This window comes from Herpailurus yagouaroundi, unplaced genomic scaffold, assembly GCF_014898765.1.
Source record: "Herpailurus yagouaroundi ecotype Mexico unplaced genomic scaffold, PumYag 140, whole genome shotgun sequence".
Taxonomy (NCBI): Eukaryota; Metazoa; Chordata; class Mammalia; order Carnivora; family Felidae; genus Herpailurus; species Herpailurus yagouaroundi.
The window spans coordinates 92,730,786-92,754,940 of NW_024412395.1; the positions used below are offsets into that span (position 1 = coordinate 92,730,786).

The window sequence follows — 24,155 nt, forward strand, 5'->3', positions numbered from 1 at the left end:
GTATGCTTTGGAGGCCAAAAGTCATGCTGGGAATGGCAATCTTGCATTTACCAAAGTGATGGAGTCACATCCAGACGGGCAAAATTCAGTATAACCCTGTGCTAGCACAAATTTAGATATAATTCAATTAGCAGTTGGCTCCTGCCTTCCCCTGGGTCATTTGCAGATGTGAGATGGGCTGAATTTCTTCTCTTCTGAGGAGGCAGGGGTATTAGAAAGTGATGGCTCCAGGACACTTGCAGTTTAATCCAAGCTATGGTCATACTTACACAGTATAATTTCCATTGTGCTTTTAGTGGTATTTTCAACCGCTTGAAAAATACTGTTTTTCATTAACTTCATAGAAATGTGGCTCCTTACTTGGCAAGACTGCAATTTTTGGAGACCACTTATCTCATTATGCCAGGGTTTTTTCTGTTCTTGAAAAGTAGTCATTTCCGCAGTAATTAGGAACTGCTTGCCTGCACTTCATGGGTATGTACATGTTAAAAGGAGACAAAGATAGCTCGCTGTACATTATAGCTGGGCTTAGTCTAAATGCATTTTGGAGGGTTTGTTTTGTTTGCCTCTGCTCCTAAGCATGGTGTTTCAGCTTTAAAGTTTGTCTCCTGACAAGTTACTGCATGTACAGATTATAAAAGCTTGGAGCTATTTCAAATGTGGCGCCTCAGCCCATTCTTCTCTATGCAAACAAGAAGCATCCTGGCCTGTCTGCCAGGCTTGGGAAGCTTTCCTTACCTGGGACTTATTATTTGCAGAAGCTAGTTACCTAAGCTGTTGATGGCAACACAGGAGGGTGTAAGTGAAAGCAGACAATGCCAAAAGTAAGTATTTTGCTCAGGACGGGTGCCCTCCATGGCAGACGCTGCAGCAGCTACCTAACTCACCCAAGTCCAGACTTCCACAGATGCCCATCAGTCAAGAAAACTATGGAGGGAGCCCTTTGATTCACTAATTATATTTGTTCTGAATGATGTATCAGTCCTACACACATGCCCAGCTATTCTGAGCAGAATGTGCCCACGGGATGACAACTCCTGTTCTCACCACAGCTGAGTTTCAAGTGGGGTGTAGCCTGGAGTTTCTTCTTCATTTCTCTGTTGCTCAATTAGCACTGAAGCAGTCACTGTAGCCCGGAAAGGGTTTTTAACTCTGTTAAACAGGACGTGATTTCCATGATACTACAATCACTACAGTGATTCATGCAGAGGCAGAATTCTCCACTGAATACTAACATTTAGGATAACTGATTCATATATCGGAATGCACCTCCCCCCCATATTTCTTGATTTCATTTTCTTGATAGACACAGAGAAGGGGTGCTTAGATTCCAAATTTCTAACTTTTAGTCTACTTTTATGAAACCTAAGTAATGCAACATTATTTAGAAACAAGTACAGTACTGACTCCTCGATGTAAGAAATGTGAGTTCATAAGCTTAAAACCAGAGTCCAGGGTCAGACTGCCTGGGTTCATCAAATCTTGACACCACCACTTTTGAACTGTGCAATCTTGGCCAGGTTACTTAATCTCTCTGTTGCACTGGTTGGCTGCACTGGGAATTGAATAACACTGCCATTACCTCCCCAAACCTCTGGCACATAGTATGAGATCAAGAAATATTTATTTTTATTATTTATTATTATGAACTCACTTTAATCTTTCAGTACGATAGATATGAAAAACAAAGAAAAACAATAATAATTGTTTTAAAAAAAGAATAAAAATGCCTGAATCCAAACTTTCACTTTGAAGTTTTCCCTCTATACTACAAGACAGGGAAATAAAGTAACTACATCTATACTAGTTTTAGATTCTCTAACTTGCTGTACAGATAGCACCTCTAGTTATAAATTATATTTTATATTCTATTGACTATAGGATGAGTTGAAATTCTGGACACAAAGTTTTGTCCAAAGGTATTATGGCTCTATGTATAAGATGGCAAAATACGAGACAAATCTCATGGACAAAGAATAAGTAAAGGTAGTTTCCAAAACCTTTCTCTCCTATCCCACATGATCAAACTTTTGCAAATTACAATCGCCCAGGTTGCCCAGTGTTCTCTTCTGTAAAGTGAGAGGGTACCTTCCTTCTAATAGTTCTCATAAAGTTCTAATAAAAACAATAAACTATTTTTTGGACTGAATTTTGTAAGTTCTGAGGGACTAGCAAAAATACTTCCACTGAACTCTCCTATAAGTCTGTTCTCTCCTACCCACAAACATAAAGACAATCACCTCATAACTAATTATTATTAGTGTATGATCAGAAGTCTATAGTAAAACGTGGTTATTCGTCTCCCTTTGGATAGTGTGTTTTTGCAGACCCTTTAAAAAATTAGGTCTCTGAGATACTTGTCACGTGATTTTTTTTCAAGGTTCCCCCCACCCCCCGCCCATAATTTAGTGAAACTATAAGAGCTCTCCAAGATTTTTTCCATGAATCTTTAAATCCTATCAGGTAGCACCAATTAAGACTACTCACTCACACACCTTATATTTCTGTCTTGTAAATTTTGTAAGAGAAACTTATTATATAGCTTAAAACTCCTTATAAACAAGAAATTAATAGAAATAAGTTGTTGAAAGAAGCTAATAAACTTTTATCACTATCATTCGTGAATTGATAATTAGCATCTTAAACCAGAATAGTTCAAAGAGTATTTGTCCTTATGTGCTGAATGCATTATTTCTGAACTCCATGCTACCTAAAATAGGCAAGAATACATAAATTTCAAGAGTATACAATGGACTAAATCTATTATAAAGAACTAATATACACATGACATGAAGAGAACAAAATTATGCTGCTTTTATAAACAACCTAATAAAATATCATCAACAACTCTACATAATAACTTGAGCAAAAGTCCTTTAGAAATGGTAAGTTGCTATTCAAATGCAAGGAATTATTCATTCCAGTATCAAGAGTTTAAATGCTTTACACTAATTTAATTGATATTCTCTTTTGAATTATTCTATTGTGTATGAATCAAGTAGATTCCATGATGGCTATCGTCTTACTTCTTAAGACTGAGTGACTGAAAAACACTTAGTTTTAAAAGTCACCAGCTCATTATTCTCTTTACAAATAATTCAGCATACTATTATATAGTAAATTACCAAGATTTATCTGAAATACAATCAGATTTATAGAAATTTAGTCTATGAGAAGCTTTTTAGGAGATGGCTGCTCTGTGAAACACGATGTATCTCACTTAACCTTTACTCCTCTACCAACAAAACTGGCTTCAGGGTTTAAGAACAAAAGCAAAGGGGCGCCTGGGTGGCTCAGTCGGTTAAGCGTCCGACTTCAGCTCAGGTCACGATCTCACGGTCCGTGAGTTCGAGCCCCGCGTCGGGCTCTGGGCTGATGGCTCAGAGCCTGGAGCCTGCTTCCGATTCTGTGTCTTCCTCTCTCTCTGCCTCTCCCCCGTTCATGCTCTGTCTCTCTCTGTCTCAAAAATAAATAAACGTTAAAAAAAAAAATTTAAAAAAAAAGAACAAAAGCAAAAACAGGGGTGCCTGGGTGGCTTAGTCAGTTAAGCGCCCGACTTCGGCTCAGGTCATGATCTCATGGTTCACGAGCTCTCTGTTGTCAGTCTAGAGCCTGGGGCCTGCTTTGGATTCTGTCTCTCCCTCTTTCTCTGCCCCTCCCTCGCTCATGCTCTCTCACCCTCTCTCTGTCTCTCAAAAATAAATAAAAACATTTTAAAAATTTTTTAAAAAAAGAATGAAAGCAAAAACACTGGTTAGATCATTGGGGTTCTCATCTTCCTCCCCTCCCCGACCCAGTTCTGAGGACTTTTCTGTGTCTTTCCTGAATCTCCATTCTGGATCCAAAAGAAAATAATGGCCTGAGTTGGGCACCGTGCCCATTTTATAACTTGATGATGACTAAAAATACCTGGAATAGCACTAATTGGAAAGCAATGTTCTTTTAAATTAAATGTGTTGATGCATTTGCACCACTCATATCAGTCCTGAGGAGAGATAAGAGATTTTTACAGTACCCTGGATTTCATTTGTTCAGTTCATCAGATACCGGTCTATGGTTTTTGTGACAATATAAAAGTAAAGGATGATCTAGCTTGAGACTGATACTTGTTTGTGTCGTACAAACCATGGTGAGATTTATGAGGTGAACAATAAATGAGTCAAAATTTTATAAAAATTAATTTTATAAAAATTAAAATGCATTCTGGCTTCTACATGCTTCATAGTTTTTTAGATAAATACTACAGGCTCACCCTTCTAACCAGTTAAAAAAGCTGGAGAAAAAAATAGGCTAAGTATTTACACAAATACTACCAGGTAGAAATACTATTAAAACAAATTTAGAAGAAAACACTCCATAGTATCAAAATAAATTTTAACTGTAATCCAAAAATTAGGGAAACAAATTTACTTACAAGTTGGTTTTGCTCTTGGAGGAAATTTGGTCCGGGTAATAGCCAAAATTATGAAGATAATGACTGGCCATAAAATCAAGACAAGTGTCCAAAGCTGCAAAATAATAATAGGAAAAAATGTTAATTACACTGCTGAACCAAAACTTGACAAGAAGTACAACATATTACAAACTTCCAACACAAATCAGACATTTGCTTGCAAATGCTATTAATAAGAAAGGAAAGAGAGATTTTTAAAAGTGCAAGAGATCTCGAAATGAACACAAGAATGCCTTTTCCAGGCTTAAAACCTTAAAATGAGCTTCTGAAGCCTCCTTTCCAGTCAGTCATCTCTCATGACTGTCCCAAGAGTGATGATCTTAAAATTCAAATCTGAGCAGTAATTTCTCTGTTTAAAAATCTTTTCATTGCTTGTTGGATAAGGTTCAACATTCTAAACAGGGCATACAAAATCCCAAATAATTTCAACCTAGGCTTATCTTACCACTTCCAATGTCAACATTCTATGGCCAGCCATAAAGATTAGTGTGACACCGGATAATGGCTCAATAAACAGTAAATGAATGAATGAATAAGTAAGTCAATGAGTAAACAGGAACTTAAAAGTACTATGCAAGCCCCCTATACTGCTATAAATAGTATCTTGTGTCTGCTTTTATCATAGAACTTATACTCTTACTATCTATCTATCTATCTACCTACCTACCTACTTACCTGTATATATATATTTTGCTTGGCTTACAATAAATTGGTGATTCTTTTATGGCAGGAACAGTGTCTTATTCGTTTCTGAATTTCCACTGGTATAAAACAGATGCTCAATAAATGTAATTATTTAATCAAAATTTCTATTAGGGAGTTTCATTGTAAGACACTTCAGGAGTGGCTTTTCTCCTCACATACACATGATTCAGTTCATAAGATGTGAACTACTTAGTGTTACATACATAAAAAATTGGTTCCAGACCAGTAACATGTATACTCAAGAACATCAACTGTGATTATGCAAACAGTTACACTGTTCAAATGAAACTGTACAGAACAAACTGTGCCTATACTTAATAAAGTTTAAATTGGACTTTAAATTAAAGTTTTTATCTGGTTATGCAGACTTGTTACCATTTCTCCCCAACTTGCCACAGCTTCAGAGATAATTTCTGACAAATCTCGGACTACTGCCTGGGCTCTTCAAATATCCAAAACAATCAAGACCCATTCAATTACTGATCCTTAAGTAATTATGAAAATCTCCATTGTGTGTCTATAGCACTGCTGTCCTTGCTGAGAGGCCTGTCACCAACTTCTTAAACTGCAGGTTTAAAGGCAAGTTTTTAGCAAATGGAAGAAAGCAGATATAAGAAATCCTAGGGTACTTGGTTTAATCACAGCTGAAAAGCTCCCAGTCTAAACAGCTTAATCTGTAGCAGTGCCTCTCAAGCATTAATGTGCACACCAAATCACCTATGAATCGTGTACACATGTAGATTCAGATGCAGCAGATCTGAGGTGGGGCGGAAATCCTGCATTTCTAACAAGCTGCAGATGTGTGATGCTGAGGCTCCTATCCATGAACCATACTTGGAGGAGAACAGTTCTAAATGTATGCCATCTTACCTAACTAGCAAGATTGTTTATAAAGTCCTAGATTATTTTTGTTGGAGAGTTCCTTTGACATCATCTAGCGGATAGAATTCAGGACGTTTGTAAACTTGGATAGGAAAAAAAAAAAAGATTACATTTTTACTTTCTCTACCTTTTAAATGAAATTTAGCATTTCCCTTAATGATTAACGGAGACAACGAACCACAATGTTATTAGACGTGCTTGTGACTTTGTCACAAATAAAATCCACAGATATTTTTAAGTCACTTTAGTGTTGCTGTTGCAGATATCTCAAAGTTCTGTTCCTACTCATGGTGACATTAAAAATTACAGTAGTTATGGGGTCACTTTATTTATTTTGCTTATTGCTATACCAAAGAAACACATACTACCATTATCATAAATTTGCTTTTTAATCCCTTAATAACTGAATTTCAATATAACTGGTTTTATTGGTAATTCTATTTATTTTATTGATTTAAAAGCATTATTCTTAGGAGGGCCATAGGCTTTACCAGGCTGCCAAAGACATCCAAGGCACAGCAGAGGCTGAGAAGCCTTGGTCTGATCCAACTTTCTTTTTTGTTCTCTGAGGTGCAGAAGGTTAGCACATCATTATCCATTAAGTTACCCAAAGTCACATACCCAGTTGGGGAGTAGAACAGGGGGTAAGGATCTGAATATCAAGATACTTAGGCTAGATTTTTTTTTAAACGGCATCTTAATCTGAGGAACAATAATGCCTTACAGAAAGTATACTAGAAAAATATGAATGCTACAGAAAAATATTAAGAGTTATTCTAGCCTAGTCTCAGATACATTAAAAAATTAGAGTCTGTTCTTCAAAGACCTAGATACAAGTACCATTTTTATTCTATTTGACTTATTTCAAATGTTGACTATAAAGAGTTAGGATTAAAGTGTTAATGTTTGTGGATTTCTTGGTTTTATACTTGAGGCCACAGTTATTCTTTTTTTTAAAAAAAGATTCATCTCAGTAGGTTTAGTGCCTCATAGTTACTTTTAGGAGCATCTATTCATTTTCTATAGCAACCTCATGAGAATTCAGTGAGTAACAGAGACCAAGTGAACCAGCACAAATGTATATTCACATTCAAATAAGGGGCATATGTCATGGGATATCTTTAAATTCTCTTTTGATTGATCTAATTTAATGTTTCCATGAGGATGTTTTGATAAATTTTGAAATTAATTTTAGACACAATTTAAATCCAGACAAAACTATAATCTAGATCAGAATAGTTTAAGACAATTTGGACTCTATTATAGGTAAAAACTACAGCAAGCCCATAAATAATCCATTATCATAAGATTTCCCCCAGGATCTCAGGTCAGAGAGGTTTGGAGAACATTTCTGTTTACTGCATTTTAGAAGGATAATAAACACAAAGCCCTCCATACTGTGATCTTGGGAATGTTAAGGTTGACAAGTTAATCACAAAAGCAAGAAATAAACAAAATTTAAATTTTCACAGCAGCAGGATTGCTCCCGACACCATTCTAAATATTATCATAAACAACCTAGAAGCAAATGCAGTGTCAAGGATCCAAATACTAAACCAATGAGCCATGATTCATTTTTGTTTATTTGGAGAAAGGACTGGTATATTGATTTTACACATATAGATATTAGGCCCACTCAAAAACTAAAGGAAAAGCAGTTTTTAAAAGGTTCATTTTTTTCTAACATTTTAATTATCTCACATTTGCCTCTTTACCTCATTTGCGTTCCACCCCCTACCCTGCGTTCTTGACCTCCAAAGGCATATGCACCCTGAGTAGTTTAAAATTCCTTAGTGGGCTGTGGCATGTTTCTCTTTTTATTTCTCCAGGGCTTACTTTCCACTGATTTGTCCCATTCTGTTCTCTTTCTCTTCCCTTTCCCTTCCTGAACAATTCAGTGCCTAAAAACCCTTTTGGTGAGGCCAGGATGTCTGGTCCACACTAGTACTGAGGGCACCACCGTAACACAGTGAAGAAGGTGGATCCCTGGCAAGGTGTAGAGAAATGCACAGTGCAGCAGTCAGACCTGGGAGGTCAGAACCCAAGTAGCATAAGGAAGGTGTTTATTCAGGGCAAGAAACAGGTGATTAGTTTCACACAGGGAAGTTGACCAAAAAAGTAAATACATTACCCACAAGAGGGGCCAGGTTTCTCATTATCCATCAAGGGAATTTTAACATGAAAAAAGAAGAAAAGAGAATGCTATAGTGTTGGGTTAAAATTAAAGATACAGGTATGAACTCCTGGTTTCCAAAATGCATAAAGAGACATAAAACAGAGCTACAAATGTGTGGGTATAACTTCTTTGGTTATTTTTTTCTGGTTTCACAAACTGTTTCTGCCTTATCATGTAGTTTCTCTGTCCCAACCCTGGAAATATCCATTCTCCCAAGAAACCCTAGCTTCTTTTAGTAGGCATCTGAGAGCTAGGTGTACTCATTGCTATTAGAATATCACTGTTTTCATGCCTATAGACACAGTGATAGGTATACGATAGGTAGGTAGGTAGGTAGGTAGGTAGGTAAATCAACTGACCAATAAGATACACTGCTTAGAGAATGTTGAAAATGATGGAGACATCAATAGAACCAGCCTATCACAAATTCGAGCATGAAATTTGACCCATTGGCAACATTAAAAAAACATTATGACAATAAAAGATTATATCTAACTGAATAAACTGGAAATCTGAGTCTATGTAGGTATAAATAAATACATAAGCAAACAAATAGATAAACTGAAAGTTTAATGAGGTATAATCTCAAAAGAATTTCTCCACAAAATGGGACAAATTGACATCATACACCTCCTGATGTGAGGCAATGGTGCAAGAACACAGCATCACTTGTGTAGTATTCCTGTCAAAGATAAATAACCAGAGCCTAAAAATAAGGAAATAACAGATACTCTACAAAACAACTAGTCTTAAATGTTCAAAATGTGTCAGGGTCATGAATGTCAAGGAAAGACTAACAAACTGTTACAGACTGAGGGATTCCAGAGACATGAAAACTAGATTCAGAATGTGATTCTGAACTGGAATCTTTTGTTATAAAAGACATGGTTGGGACAACTGATGAAGCTTGAATTGTGTCCAAAAATTTGATGGTGATATTGGGTCATGAGGTGAATGTCTTTCTTTGTAAAACAGGCACACTGAAGTATCCAAGGTGATGGGGCATCACTCTCTACTGACTCTAGAAAGAATATTATTTATACTATTTTTGCAACTTTTCTTTACATTTGAAATTTTTTCAATTCAAAAACTAGAAATTATTTTAAAAATAATTCTTTTTGGGGCGCCTGGGTGGCGCAGTCGGTTAAGCGTCCGACTTCACCCAGGTCACGATCTCGCGGTCCGTGAGCTCGAGCCCCGCGTTAGGCTCTGGGCTGATGGCTTGGAGCCTGGAGCCTGTTTCCAATTCTGTGTCTCCCTCTCTCTCTGCCCCTCCCCCGTTCATGCTCTGTCTCTATCTGTCCCCCCCCAAAAATAAATAAAAATAAATAAGTTCATCTTTTAAAAAAAAAAATTCTTTTTGAAAATCGAGAGGCTGGCACAAGAACAGACACTCAGATCAATGGAACAGAATAGAGAACCCAGAAATGGACCCACAAATGTATGGCCAACTAATCTTTGACAAAGCAGGAAAGAATATCCAACGGAATAAAGACAGTCTCTTCAGCAAATGGTGTTGGTAAGACTGGACAGCTACATGCAGAAGAATGAGCCTGGACCACTTTCTTACACCAGACACAAAAATAAATCCAAAATGGGTGAAAGACCTAAATGTAAGACAGGAAGCCATCAAAATCCTCGAGGAGAAAGCAGGCAAAAACCTCTTTGATCTTGGCCGCAGCAACTTGTAACTCAACACGTCTCCAGAGGCAAGGGAAACAAAGCAAAAATGAACTACTGGGACCTCATCAAAATAAAAAGCTTCTGCACAGCGAAAGAAACAATCAGCAAAACTAAAAGGCAACTGACGGAATGGGAAAAGATATTTGCAAATGGCATATCAGATAAAGGATTAGTATCCAAAATCTATAAAAAACTTATCAAACTCAACACCCAAAAAACAAAGAATCCAGTGAAAAAATGGGCAAAAGACATGAATAGACACTGCTCCAAAGAAGGCATCCAGATGGCCAAACGACACATGAAACAATGCTCAACATCACTCATCATCAGGGAAATACAAATCAAAACCACAATGAGATACCACCTGACACCTGTCAGAATGGCTCACATTAACAACTCAGGCAACAACAGATGTTGGCAAGGATGCGGAGAAAGAGGATCTCTTTTGCGTTGTTGGTGGCAATGCAAGCTAGTGCAGCCACCCCAGAAAACAGTATGGCGGTTCCTCAAAAAACTAAAAATAGAATCACCCTACGACCCAGCAATTGCACTACTAGGCATCTATCCACAGGATACAGGTGTGCTCTTTCGAAGGGACACATGCACCCCAATGTATTTAAAAAAAAATTTTTTTTTAACGTTTATTTATTTTTTTGGGACAGAGAGAGACAGAGCATGAACGGGGGAGGGGCAGAGAGAGAGGGAGACACAGAATCAGAAACAGGCTCCAGGCTCTGAGCCATCAGCCCAGAGCCCGACGCGGGGCTCGAACTCACGGACTGCGAGATCGTGACCTGGCTGAAGTCGGACGCTTAACCGACTGCGCCACCCAGGCGCCCTCACCCCAATGTTTATAGCAGCACTATCAACAATAGCCAAAGTATGGAAAGAGCCCAAATGTCCATCAATGGACAAATGGATAAAGAAAATGTGGTATATATATATATACACAATGGAGTATTACTTGGCAATCAAAAAGAATGAAATCTTGTCATTTGCAACTACAGATGGAACTGGAGGGTATACCTATGCTAAGTGAAATTAGTCAGAGAAAGACAAAAATCATATGAATTCACTCATATGAGGACTTTAAAAGACAAAACAGATGAACATAAGGAAAGGGAAACAAAAATAATATAAAAACAGGGAGGGGGACAAAACAGAAGAGACTCATAAATATGGAGAATAAACTGAGGGCTACTGGAGGGGTTGTGGGAGGGGGGATGGGCTAAATGGTTAAGGGTCACTAAGGAATCTACTCCTGAAATCATTGTTGCACTATATGCTAACTAATTTGGATGTAAATCTTGAAAAATAAAAAATAAAATTAAATAAATAAAGACTGTATGTTTTTATATTTCTTGAGCAAGTACCCAGGAGTAGACTTGTTGGATTATATAGTAAATGTATGTTTACCTTGTAATAAATTACCAAATTATTTTTCCAAAAAAAAAAAATCGAGAGGCAATTTTTAAATGATAGCACAAGAGAAGAAATGAGAGTCAAGAAAAGAGATAAAAACAAACATATTTCATATCCAGGAATGCTATCCTAGGTGATAAGGTTTAGGAAATTAATGGTGATGGCAGGATACATTTCAATGACCTTGAGGTCAGCAAAGTCATCTACTCAAAACTTCAAGTTTAAATCTTAAGAAGTTTCCAGAATTAACCAAATATTAGTTCACTCCAAAAATTTCATTTAGAGCTGATCTGTAGCACCTGTTAACTAATTTGCATTACCTAGTAACACTAGTCTCTGCATTTGCTAAGAACCATTGTTTCAAATCTTTGAAAACTTCTCAAATCTAATTTTTTGAAAAATCTGAGCAAAGCACATAATTTCAACGTTAGGTAATTCATACGGCATTACTTTGTCAGAACCTTTCATTCTAATTACTGCTAGTCCATCTGATTCTACTTGTATCCACCAGTTTTATTACTCTTAAAAATCACTTTCACTCAATGTAAATAAGAAAATAAGATACCAATGAATTTTAAATTATTAAGTGTTACCATATATTTAAAATTTTGAGGACTTCTACTACTATTTGAATACCTTTAAATGGAGCATTCATGCTCTAGTCTTCATCCCAAATGTCACCATCCCTTACTGTCTTATGCTTGGCCACTCCACATAATCATATTACTTGTCTTTCCTGTATAGACTTGCACTAGAGTGGTTTGAAGTTCGTTATGTCCAAAATGAATGACACTGAATGTCAGCACAATTTCCAAACTGCAATGGGGATTCTTTTGCCTACCTCTGAAAAATCAATAAAAATAAAATGTTTCAGATGAAGATTCTCTATTCTTGGTCATGGAAACATGGTCTTGGAGAGTCTTACATTCATAATACAATAAAAAATTATCGGGGCGCCTGGGTGGCTCAGTCGGTTAAGCTTCTGACTTCAGCTCAGGTCATGATCTCACGGTTTGTGAGTTCAAGCTCCACGTCAGGCTCTGTGCTGACAGCTCAGAGCCTGGAGCCTGCTTCAGATTCTGTGTCTCTTTCTCTCTCTGCCCTTCCCCCACTTGTGCTCTGTCTCTATCAAAAATAAATAAATGTAAAAATTTAAATAAATAAATAAATAAATAAATAAATAAAAGGAAGATAAGGCAAGGGGAGTAGAATCTAAAACCTAAAAGATGAAAAAGGGTCAGACAGAAGAGAGGATATGTGTGTTGGATGGAATGTGAAAAAGAAGTGGGAGTCTTTCAAGCAGAGGAAACATATGGGTAGAGACCCACAGATGGGAAAGAGGGTGGAATATTCCAGGAAAAGAAATAAGTCCAGAATGACTGGTACATGAAAAGTTAGGGAAAACATCTTTGCCATATGGTTATCCAGCATCCACTTGAGTGCTTCTAGTGACTAGAAGTTCACTATTTCAAGAAACTTCATTATTGGACAACTCGCATTGCCTCATGTGTTTGTTTGTTTGTTTTTGCTCATATCAAGGCAATATCTTCATTCCCACATCTGACACTCATTCATCTTAGTTTGGCCTCTTCTTCCACATGAGAATTCTCCAAGTATTTGAAGAGAGACAAAGTCCCCTCTCCTCCTGGGTACCAATGCCAGTTCCCTCCACAATTCTCTGTTAAATATGATTTCAAAATATCCTCCCTGGGATAAATTCTTGGCAAGTGGTCTTATAATTAATATCAATTCAATATAGTATTCCAAATAAATAATAGTTAATAATATTTATTGGCTGCTTAGATTATGCAAGATACTATGTTAAACACTTAATGTGCATTATCTCATTTAATATAATCACCCCATTTCCTCTTGCATGTGGGAAATCAGAATCTTAAAGAGATTAAATAAACCTTCATTCCTTAAGCCACTAAATGGTAGAGCTGGTGTCTGAACGCAGGGAGCCTGGGTTCCGCACCTGCAGAGTTAAGCAAGCTGTGTAGCCAAAGCACTATAGGATATATTACTAGTTCTCTTTGATCACAATAAAGTACACTGTTTCTTCCTTCCTTTTCCATTCTTTTACTTTTGCATTGTCCCAGGGATGACTGTTACTAGGTAACAAGAAGATTCCACGGTTCACATTCTGAAGTAAGAGGTTGGTATTTTAGATCTGGAATAAACCTTAGTTCCACCCCCAAAACAAGCAACTACAAGTGGCAAAGCTCTCAGTTAACTAGGCTTTCTGCTACTGGGCTTTTCTGCCATCTATGGAAATGACTCATCTAAAAACTGGGATCAAGTACATCTTCTGAAATTATCATACATTTTGGAGATTCTCATACATTTTGGAGATTGGTAAATCTTCTATGATGCATATTAAAACATATGGACTTTAAGCTAATTTATTTCTATATTCCTCTCTTTTCTAAAACGTCTTTATCTCATTTGCTCTTCATTGACAGACTAAACTAACAAAATGGGCATGCCTGCTATATAACAGGCACCAATATAAACAGGTAGATCTAAATTTTCTTTGAACAATTAAAAGGGATTTTTCTTTGAACAATTAAAAGGAATAAATGATACAGACCCAGAAAAGGAAAAAGGGCCTACAATATTTGGTCAGGTTGTTGCCTGAATTGTTCAGGACCTAGTTCATTTTAATCTGATTTATAACTAAATTTGACATGACAGTTTAATCCTAAATTGCTTTAATCAAACAATTATTTTAATATACAGACCAACCTGCTCCAAAATTTTGAAGCGGGGACTTTCTCTCTAGACACTGTGAGGGGAGGTCATATGAGCAAGGTGAGGATTGGGAAGGAGTGTCAAACTTGACCCAAAGTGTTAGAAATCAATCAAGTTGTGGGAACGTCTGTGACAGAAAAACTAGTTCTATCACCAACTGAGCTAAAGTGTGATCCACTAGCCAAACAGTTAGGTTAAAATAAACAGCTCAAAGTAATTCTCTTTCTTCCATACTAAGTCTGGAATTAGATTCCACTTCTGTAGAGATCTGAAATCATTCCTTGATATGGCTACTTAAAACTCCTCTTCTTAATGAAAGATAATTCTGATCTTGCACTATCTAGTTTTTCATGCTGCAGCCTCTACTGTCCCAGGACTCAGTTTCCTATCATCAACTAGCATCTCATTAGGTGAGCCTCCCTGTTGCTAACCATCTCCAGTGGAATCTTCATTTTTGCATTATTTCTGGAGTTAAATTACAAGCCCAGCAGGATAGCAACTGCATCTAATTGATTTTCTCTATTACCTAACATTTCCGTTGGTGCTTAGTGTATTTTTTTCATACTCCTTTAGCTTGCTTTTTCTTTTTTCTTCTTTTTTGGCCATATAATTGAGAATTGATGTAACCACTAATATTAAAAAAAAAAAAAAAAGAACAACAGTAGTATCTAAGGCCTCGTTAGCAATTATGATTTCTTCATTGGTGGGCCGAACTCTGAGTAGGGATCAGAGCATGTTGGAAAAAGAAACTCAACTCAGTGACAGTAGAGATGCAGCAAGAAGTAGGGAAAGAATAGATCCATTTTGGGGGGAAATCTGACTTTGAGTCCTTAAACTTGCTGTGTGACCCTGGACAAGTCCCTTGAGCATTCTGGGGCCCTGTATAATTAAAGCAATTAGATAATCCCAAATATTCCAGAATTTCACTAGTCAATTGTATTAAAAAGAGAGAAATATTTACTCTAAGGACAATTTTGACGGATATCATCTCCAAAATTAAAGATCTTGCCTTCCTTTTTTTTGTAGCCAAACTCAACAGTTAGCTTATCCCAATGTCCTTCTATTTCTTAGAGTATATAGTTGTTTGAAATTCTTTTCTCACTATTCTAGAATATATCTTTATAATATATTTCCTAAGTAATCCCCACTCTAATATTTTTACTGTATATTTGTTTTTTTCCCCTTATATGTCATTTGTTTCTCCATTAATAGATTCCTAACTCCTTCCTTACAGAAACTATCCTTCCCACCATCTTGCTTTGCGATAGAATCTCTTGAAAACAAAGTGGAAGAGGATGTCTTGGTAGTGATTATTCGTTAACATTCACTAAAGACTATACATTTCCAGTGTCACACAGCTTCATTTCTATTGTCTATCATATTCAGAAAGATTACAATGAGAGAAATAAAAATGCTTGTATTTTAAATAAGTGTTTGATGGATTAAGTCCAGTCCCTACATAAAGACTACGTCCTCTATTCAAATTTATATACCTCTTTTTTTTCACATTCTCTTTTAATTTGTTTATATTTTCCCTTTTCACAATTTCTTTTTTCATTTCACCTCCTAGCTTTCCAACCTCTTGATTTTCTCATCCTTCCCTGTTAACACTACCACAGGTATATCCTTTCTACCTGTGTCCTCAAGTCTTCTTTCTAAGACAGGAGATAGGGCCGGCCCTAGCCAAACTATGAAGAAAGAAATGTAACTTTCTTTGCCTTCTCACTCTCTTTTTCGAATGGACTCTCCTCCTTTTGGCACCACCATTTTCTAAAGGTCTCTTGTGTCCCTCTAATTGGAGGTAATGGATTCAAGTAGGCCTTCTGTATTCCCCCAAATTAAGAATCATTTTTTTTTAACATTTATCTATTTTTGAGAGACAGAGAAAGACAGAGCCTGAGTGGGGGAGGGGCAGAAAGAGAGGGAGATACAGAATCTGAAGCAAGTTCCAGGCTCTGAGCTGTCAGCACAGAGCCCAACATGGGGCTCAAACTTGTGGACTGCGAGATCATGACCTGAGCTGAAGTCAGACACTCAACCGACTTAGCCATCCAGGTGCCCCATAACTATTTCTGATTTCATTTCCTGCAACCAACACTTATCTGTCCTGGGTCTATGAACTAATAGATCACGTATTCTCTTTCCTTAAGCAAAATTATAATTACTAGGGGCTTTTTAGGGATTTTTGACTGCATAGGAATAATACAAGGTATCATGGTGAAAATGTTTTAGCATGCCTGAATTCCATCTCCTTTAAATATGCCATATCCAGCAGAAATTGACTAAAATGGAGAGAAACTCTAAAGTAGAAAATTGATATACCAGCTACTTTACAGATAAGGAAAGAACTTATTAAAGTTTCTAAAGATAAAATTTCTCAATGAAAAAGAAGAAAGTATTCACCCGAGGGTTGGGTTTCTTTCTTCCCCCCCCCCTTTTTTTTTTTTTTTAATTTTTAGGTAAAATGGAGTTGTAAGGAAAATATACAACCTCAGCATTCAGTTTATCAGCAATAACAGATATAAGTTTTCAGTTCTTCTATGCTTTTATTTTTAACTATGGAGTTTCATCACTTAAAACTTTACTGTATATAAATTTCTTCTTCTCTCCCACAATCCCTTTTCCTAGATTTCCTTCCACCATTACTTTCAATAAAATATGACATACACATGACCCCAAATCCCTCTATCTTCTATTTGTTAAGGGTTTCACCATTTGCAAAGCACTTTGAAATATACTGGCACATTTGATCCTTACCACTCAGTGAGATAGATATGGTAGCCCCTAACCCTATTTGGCAAATAAGAAAACCAGCATTCACATAAATGGTGGTATGCTCCTTAAGTCATGCAGGTGCTGAAAAGCAGAACCAAGAACCCAACTCTCATCTTCTGACCACACCTACCTATCCAGACTCTTCCTGCTCAATTCCAAGTAGAACCTAGCATGGAATCATTATGGGAGGTTTTTCTTTTGTGTTGTTCTCAATCTTAAAAGAACACTAATGATTTAAATTAAAAAAATATTGGGGTGCCTGGGTGGCTCAGTCGGTTGAGCATCTGACTTCAGCTCAGGTCATGATCTCACGGTTCGTGAGTTTGAGCCCTGCATCAGGTTCTGTGCTGACAGCTCTGAGCCTGGAGCCTGCTTCAGATTCTGTGTCTCCCTCTCTCTCTGCCCCTCCCCTGCTCATGCTCTGTCTCTCAAAAATAAATAAATTTTAAAAAATAAATTAATTAAAAATAAATAAATAAATACATAATATTAACAATTTAAAATATGATGGCCAAACCCCACACTCACACAATCACATGATTTAAAATCTCATCTACCACATTCACAAAGGGGAGTGAACATTACTTCTCACTGTCAATACATACATCAGAACACTTAAGTAAGCAGTGTCAGGCCCTGCAAACAAGCCCAGAGTGAGATAAGGTACATAGATAAAATGCTGGTTTCTAAGATGCACATTATTTGCATAATATTCATATTATTCATATGGGGCTGGGAATTACCACTCTCAAATGAAATATATTGAGTGCCTCTTTAAATTTATCTGGTTTTCAAACATTCTTCTGAATATGTGTCAATTCATAGAAGCCAATTCCTTTCTCAATCTCCCTATACCCTGTCTGATGAGTATCTAATAGTTAGCTTTGTCATTTAAAAAGCAAACAAGAATGTAAGAGCACAAAAAAGATGTCGCAATAAATAGAGTAGACAGACTGTAGTCATAAAGTTAAGTGATTCAATGATACTCTTGAAGCATGGCGCATAAATTGACTCTTGTTTGACATTTCTGGTAAATAATTTTTAGGTAATAAAATTTCTTAGGAGCTTTCTATACCAACAGCCTTCAAACTATTTCCTTTCTATATGTCACTTTTCAACCAAGCTTTCCATCACTTTTGGTTTACAAATGCATTTCTCCTCCATGTATTATTCCTTTCATCTAATACCTTTCTTCATCTCATTTTTAACTAAATTTATTAAGAAAATTTCTGAAAGCATTTTGGCCTGAAACCTACAATTCAGCACTAGTTCCAACTCAACCAGTAGCAAGGTGAATCCTTTTCTTTGCCCAGGGCATGTTCTGGTTTACCCTTTTAATTTACTGAAGTCAAAAGGCAGCTTTGGGGTATGTTTGGACCTGCCTCATTAGCTATAAGACAGATATAGGGATGATTCCTAAATATCTTATTCCTGCCTCAGAAAATGGCTTCAAATTCCTCTTTTACCTGTCACTAACATCACTAACATTTAGAATTGCCTGAAGCATTGCCCCCCAATGCCCTTCCCTACCCTTTTGCTACTCACCGGCTGCCTTTTGACACCTAGCCAGTTTTTCCAGACCAGGACCCGAAGCTGATGAAACTGGGAAGCCATCCTTCAAACACCAGGAACAAGAGAATTCCTCTCTTTTCCTCCGCCCCACAGAAGAATTGGTACCCTGTCCAACTTGCTGTGTCAATGGGTCAAAGCCTTTTCACGGCATAGCTTTCCTGAGGGCCGGGGTAAGAAACCCACAGTTCTTCTGCTGCTGGATTTTTCCTCTGGGTTAATCCTTGACCAAGGAGCACTCTGCAACCAACTCTTCCTCCGAAACAAGAACCCAGACCAGAACCTGTCAGTGGCTTTGCTTATTTTAAAATAACATCCAGTTACTGCCTGTTGCATGAAGTCTAGACTCAAGAGAGAATGAGTATCATTCAGATAATGCCCCACTGTAAAAAAAAAAAAAAAAAAAAAAAAGCTGAACCCACACCTCCTACTCTCCATGATATTAACTGCCTATCCACACCTTCCAGAAGGTGTCACCTGCACTGGACACGTCATGAGGAATTAGGTGGGACCCTTGCCAGGCCAGTAAGACTTGTCCTACATTCTCTCTCCTTCTTTACTACATAGTGCCTGCTGTAGCAGAGGCAGTACACATAGCATTTTACAGACTCTGGGCCCAGTGACTCATAATATTTAAATTGCCATTAAGATGTTTTAACTCAATAAGGCCAGAGCTCAGCTGAAACACTCTGAACCTCTGTGCATAGAGAAAGTCTCAGTCTTTAGCCTAAAGTTATGTTGAATGCTTTGATTTGGAGGGAAGTAACTAAGTTGGTTAGGTCTTCCCTTCTGTTACAACATACTAGGTTAAACAAAATGCAGAAAATAAAAGGAAGGCTGTAGGTGGCAAAAATGACATATAATAGATTCCCTCATTTTGGGGATGGGGATTCATGTGGCCCATTACAGGAAAGCCATGTTGTTTTAGGTTTTTACAATTAAAGACACAGGTTGACCCAGGATATTTCTGAATATATGATATAGCAGAATTCTGAGTTCTAATGCACTTGAATATCCAAATCAGCTAAAGAAATCTATTGTAAATTAGGAGAAAAGAAAAAGGCTTTATGCTTGAATTATTCAAGTGTACTTTCTAATTAAGCAATTTTAATTGTGATTTCAGGACACATATGAAGAAGTCTGGAATAAAGATCTCCAGGAGAAACCTTGCTTAAACACCTTAATGACAACCTATTCCCTATGAAATTCAATGCCTCCACAATCTGACTCCAGCCAAGTTTTCAATAATCTACTATAAATGTTTGACTGCTTGCCAAATACTATAGATTACAGTATGCAAACATACCTCGGCTTTCTGGCCCTTGACTTGCTTACGCTATCTCCTCTACTTGGGATACATTCCTCTCTCTAAGCTCCTACCTCTCAAAACCATCAAGTTGACATCTTCCATGATGCCTTTTCAGAAATACCCATAGGATATCCTCTCTCCTGCCTTTGAATCCAGCATAGTTCTTTGTTTATATTTCTCTCAAGGACCTTGTATTTATCTTTTCCACTAGACTATAAATTCTTTAAGACCACAGACTATTTTATATCAAAATACTTTAGACATGATTAATACTCAATAATTGCTACTGAATTTAATTGAATATTGAATAGACTATTTGAGCCAAGGCTAGTGAAACTTCTTTGGTCCTCACACCTTTCTATGACTGATCCAGACTCTATTCGTCAGATCAGTAAAATCAATATTTAAGTTCTTCCTTCACACTGGGAGCAAATGCTGGTTCAGCTTCTGGGTCCCCATGCCAACTCTGCAATGTTGATGGCAGCCAGCCTGGGGCTGACTGAAGCCATGCTGGGACCTGCCGATTACCTCAACTTTGGCTCTGTCCCTACTGAGATGAGTCTCTCTAAGCCTAATCCCCATAAGGCAGCCAGTCCTGAATATCTAGAATTTGGCTCTTTATTTATTTATTTTCCTGAACAAGGTTAAAGACAAGGTGTTCTTCAGACACTGAGTGCCTCTGGAATAATATTGTCTCCTCCTTCACCACTCCCGGGATTCAGTGTCCAAGATTCTTCTGGATTTCTCAAGCTTTGCAGATGATTTGAGGTCCTGCGCCCTGCCTTCTTTCTCTGCCATCTGTCATAGCCTACAACTCATTGATGGTTTGGTCCACAAATAGGGATTACTCAGCTGTGAAGTCAAGGTGGGATTTGGGGATGTGACTCTACATGTCAAGGGACATTACAGGCACAGAGTCACTTTATTCAGGCAGATTACTTCAACTTAAAAAGAACTGACTCACCACGTGACTGATGCAGGTAAGAGGTGAGATGAAAAGTATCAAATGGTTTCTCCTAGCAGCTGCTCATCATCTTCCCAGTATAATCATGGAGTTGTTCTCTTGTTTGTTTAACTTTGGTTAAAGAGTCTCTCTCTCAGGCTGTTCTCTTGCCTGGACACCATCTACTACCTCTAATTTTCTGATGAAGATAACATATTTTATTACAACCCATGACTTCCCAGGAGATTTATCTCTTCAAAGTAATTTAAAAACTATGCATTAAGTGTTTAACATATGTAAGATATTCGTTTATACTGGAAGGCACATGATGTCATAACTCCAAATGTCACACACACTTACTTGGGGACTGAGGTATTCTTTCACAACACATAATTCAAAGTAGTGTAAGTTAGGATACATAGACCATGAGTTTTCCAAATTTCGCCCCACTCTGAACATCTTTATGTTGGCATCTATATTGGCTATATCTGCTTCTACTATTTTCTTTAAGATTTTCAAATTTATTTTAAAATATAATTTTGAGAGTGGGAGGGAGGGGAGGGTGGGTGATGGGTATTGAGGAGGGCACCTTTTGGGATGAGCACTGGGTGTTGTATGGAAACCAATTTGACAATAAACTTCATATATTGAAAAAAAATACAAATAAAATATAATTTTGAAAACATCTTTTAAGATTTCATTGCAGAAAAGGCTTTACCTAACATTAATCTTGGAAGCTATAGTGTATGTAAATCAGGAATCATAATCTCTGATCAGAATAGAACTTAAAACAATTATTGGACCAACAAAAAGGAAATGGAAGAGAATGTGGAAGGAGATTAATGATAGCAAAATTTTGTTTTGCACAGAGAAAGATATAGCTTTGCGACCTACTCCTGATTGTAGATTGAGGTGCTTGGCAGATATTTTAGGAGTTCGCCTTGAGGGAATAAAGAACAATTTAGCAACCAGAAATAAGTTGTACCCAGGACACATAGCTGCTGGAAAACACTTTTAAAAAGCAAAAAGTAAACTACAAAGCAAATAAACAGAGGCAAATTAGAACAATATAAAATCCATGAATGAATACATTTACTAGTAAGCTGTTGACAGATTTTATTCCTGCCATTGTACTGAGAGGTTAAATTACTCCATTTAACCAGACCAGGGTGATCTGTCCAACTACTCAGTGTTCCAGCGCTTCTGCCACAGGCCAGCAGACCCAGGTTGTCTTGAGCATGACTTTCAAGACTCAGACCATAATACCTGCCTCCACTCCCTTTCTTTGCTGTTGGCGATTCTACTCCTTGGTGATCAACAGGTATATCCCTTTATCAAGCAAAGAGTCATAACATCCACCAGAACTTAGCTGGTATTTGTTTTTGTGTGCTCACTTCATCAACAGTAAAAACAAAACAAAACAAAAAAATAGCTTTATCATGGAACAGCTTGCACAAAAATTAGCTAATCCCAGGATTCCAGCATTCTGTTTTCCTAAGCTCTAGTAAGTTTTAGAGAACAGTTCACATAGTCCAAATTTGACTGAGCCATGCACAGAATTAGTTTTGAGCATGTATGGTTATCCTCCTAAGGTTCGTCTCATCTGGGATCACCTCCAGAGTCACTTCGCCTACTGAACCTGGTTAGAATAATGGCTCTGCCAAAGCTGCACAATCATGTAATTGACAGGCACCGTAAGCACTGAAGTGACAGCTCTTGGCAGTCAATCATCATGGAGCACACTCCAGGACCAGGGCAAGAAGGAGTGGGTCCAACCATGAATAGTACACTGATATGGCTGAAACACATTGATTTGTTTTGATAGTATTAAAGATCTAGAGGCACCTGGGTGGCTCAGTCGGTTGAGTGTCTGACTTTGGCTCAGGTCATGATCTCATGGTTTGTGAGTTCAAGTCCCATGTCAGGCTCTGTGCTGACAACTCAGAGCCTGGAGCCTGCTTCGGATTCTGTGCCTCGCTCTCTCTCTGCCCCTCCCCTGCTCATGCTCTTTCTCTGTCTCAAAAATAAATAAAAAGTTAAAAAAATTAAAAAAAAATAGTATTAAACATCTACATTAATAATAATAATAAATACTAGACTACAAAGCATATATCTATTTAGCTCATCACTGTATAATAGAAATTTAACATAGATCTCGGCCTATAGTCAGTGGTCAATTAATGCTTGTTGAATAACTGAGTAGCAAATATTTGTTAAGTACCTACTGAATCATCATAGGAGGCTTACCATACAGAAAGTGGCATTATCCCCATTTATAGAGGAAGAAAGTGACATTCAGAGAGGTGATATAACTTACCTAAATTCACCCTGATAGAAGTGGGGATGGTGGGAACAGCATTTTGGAGGGGCAGGAATCTCAAACCCTACATCAATATGTTTCATCCCTGTGTCATGCTGCCTCCAATACCGTGTACTGCACTGTGTCAGAGGAGCTCAGAAGGAAAGAAAAGAACTTCAGAGCTTTCCCTGGTTTTCTAGGGGCCTATAAATCACTTGTAGAGATTTACTGAAAATGAAAAATTATTGCCAAAATCAGTGCACAAAGAATTATTGCACCAGGAAGTCAGGAAAAGAAAGTCTGCTCTTTTTAGACTTCTTGGTAGAGCAGCAAAGAAGTTCCCAGTGTGGCCCCTGCCAGCTTCATTAGCTGCGTCTCCCCCACTCCCAGTCATCCCTGCTGCCATCTGCTGTAATGTCTTGGACAAGGACTATTCACTTTCAGGCCTTGGTCATGCTTCTAACCTCTACCCAAAATGAAATTGTACTCACTCTTCAACAACTGACTCAAGTGTTGCTTCCTCATCAAAGCCTTTCCCAGCCCTTCTATTCACCACGCCCCCACTGCAGGCTGAATTAACCACCCTTCATCTGTGTTACTATAGACCTTGGTTCATTAACTCCTTATTAGTCTTTGTCATAGTCTTTCTCCTCATCTACACTCTGAGTCCCTCAAGGACAGAAACATTGAGTTGGGTATTAAGTCTATATCCCTGGGGCGCCTGGGTGGCGCAGTCGGTTAAGTGTCCGACTTCAGCCAGGTCACGATCTCGCGGTCCGTGAGTTCGAGCCCCGCGTCAGGCTCTGGGCTGATGGCTCAGAGCCTGGAGCCTGTTTCCGATTCTGTGTCTCCCTCTCTCTCTGCCCCTCGCCCGTTCATGCTCTGTCTCTCTCTGTCCCAAAAATAAATAAACGTTGAAAAAAAAAATTAAAAAAAAAAAAAAAGTCTATATCCCTGGAGAATAGTAAGACCTCTGACTGCACTAGACCTAAGACTGGTTTGAAGATGTAGGAGATAAAGTTTGAAGAGTGAGGGACCTTAATGCTAATGAACAGAGGATGCCATATTGAGGATTTGGAATGGGAAGTTCCTGGCAACTCTTCTAAGGAGACAGAGGGAGATTAAACTGATACTGTGGGAAGATGAAAATGTTAGTGGTTGACACTTGAATCCTCTATTCTGAAT

General features: G+C 37.7%; 1 protein-coding gene across 2 annotated transcripts in view; it reads right to left on the minus strand.

Moving 5' to 3' along the window:
- The window catches only part of ABCA12 (ATP binding cassette subfamily A member 12), a 279,848-nt gene that overhangs the window by 157,433 nt on the left and 98,260 nt on the right, over positions 1–24,155 (minus strand). Inside the window, exons 1-2 of one of the 2 annotated variants that reach the window (XM_040476159.1) lie at positions 18,396–18,787; positions 4,415–4,508 (exon numbers count right to left, since the gene is read on the minus strand). In XM_040476159.1, coding sequence (XP_040332093.1) covers positions 4,415–4,508; positions 18,396–18,464 — 163 coding nt within the window. In that variant the 5' untranslated portion in view covers positions 18,465–18,787. Of the gene's footprint in view, positions 1–4,414; positions 4,509–18,395; positions 18,788–24,155 lie in introns of those variants that run through there. The other variant, XM_040476160.1, reaches the window with a different exon arrangement.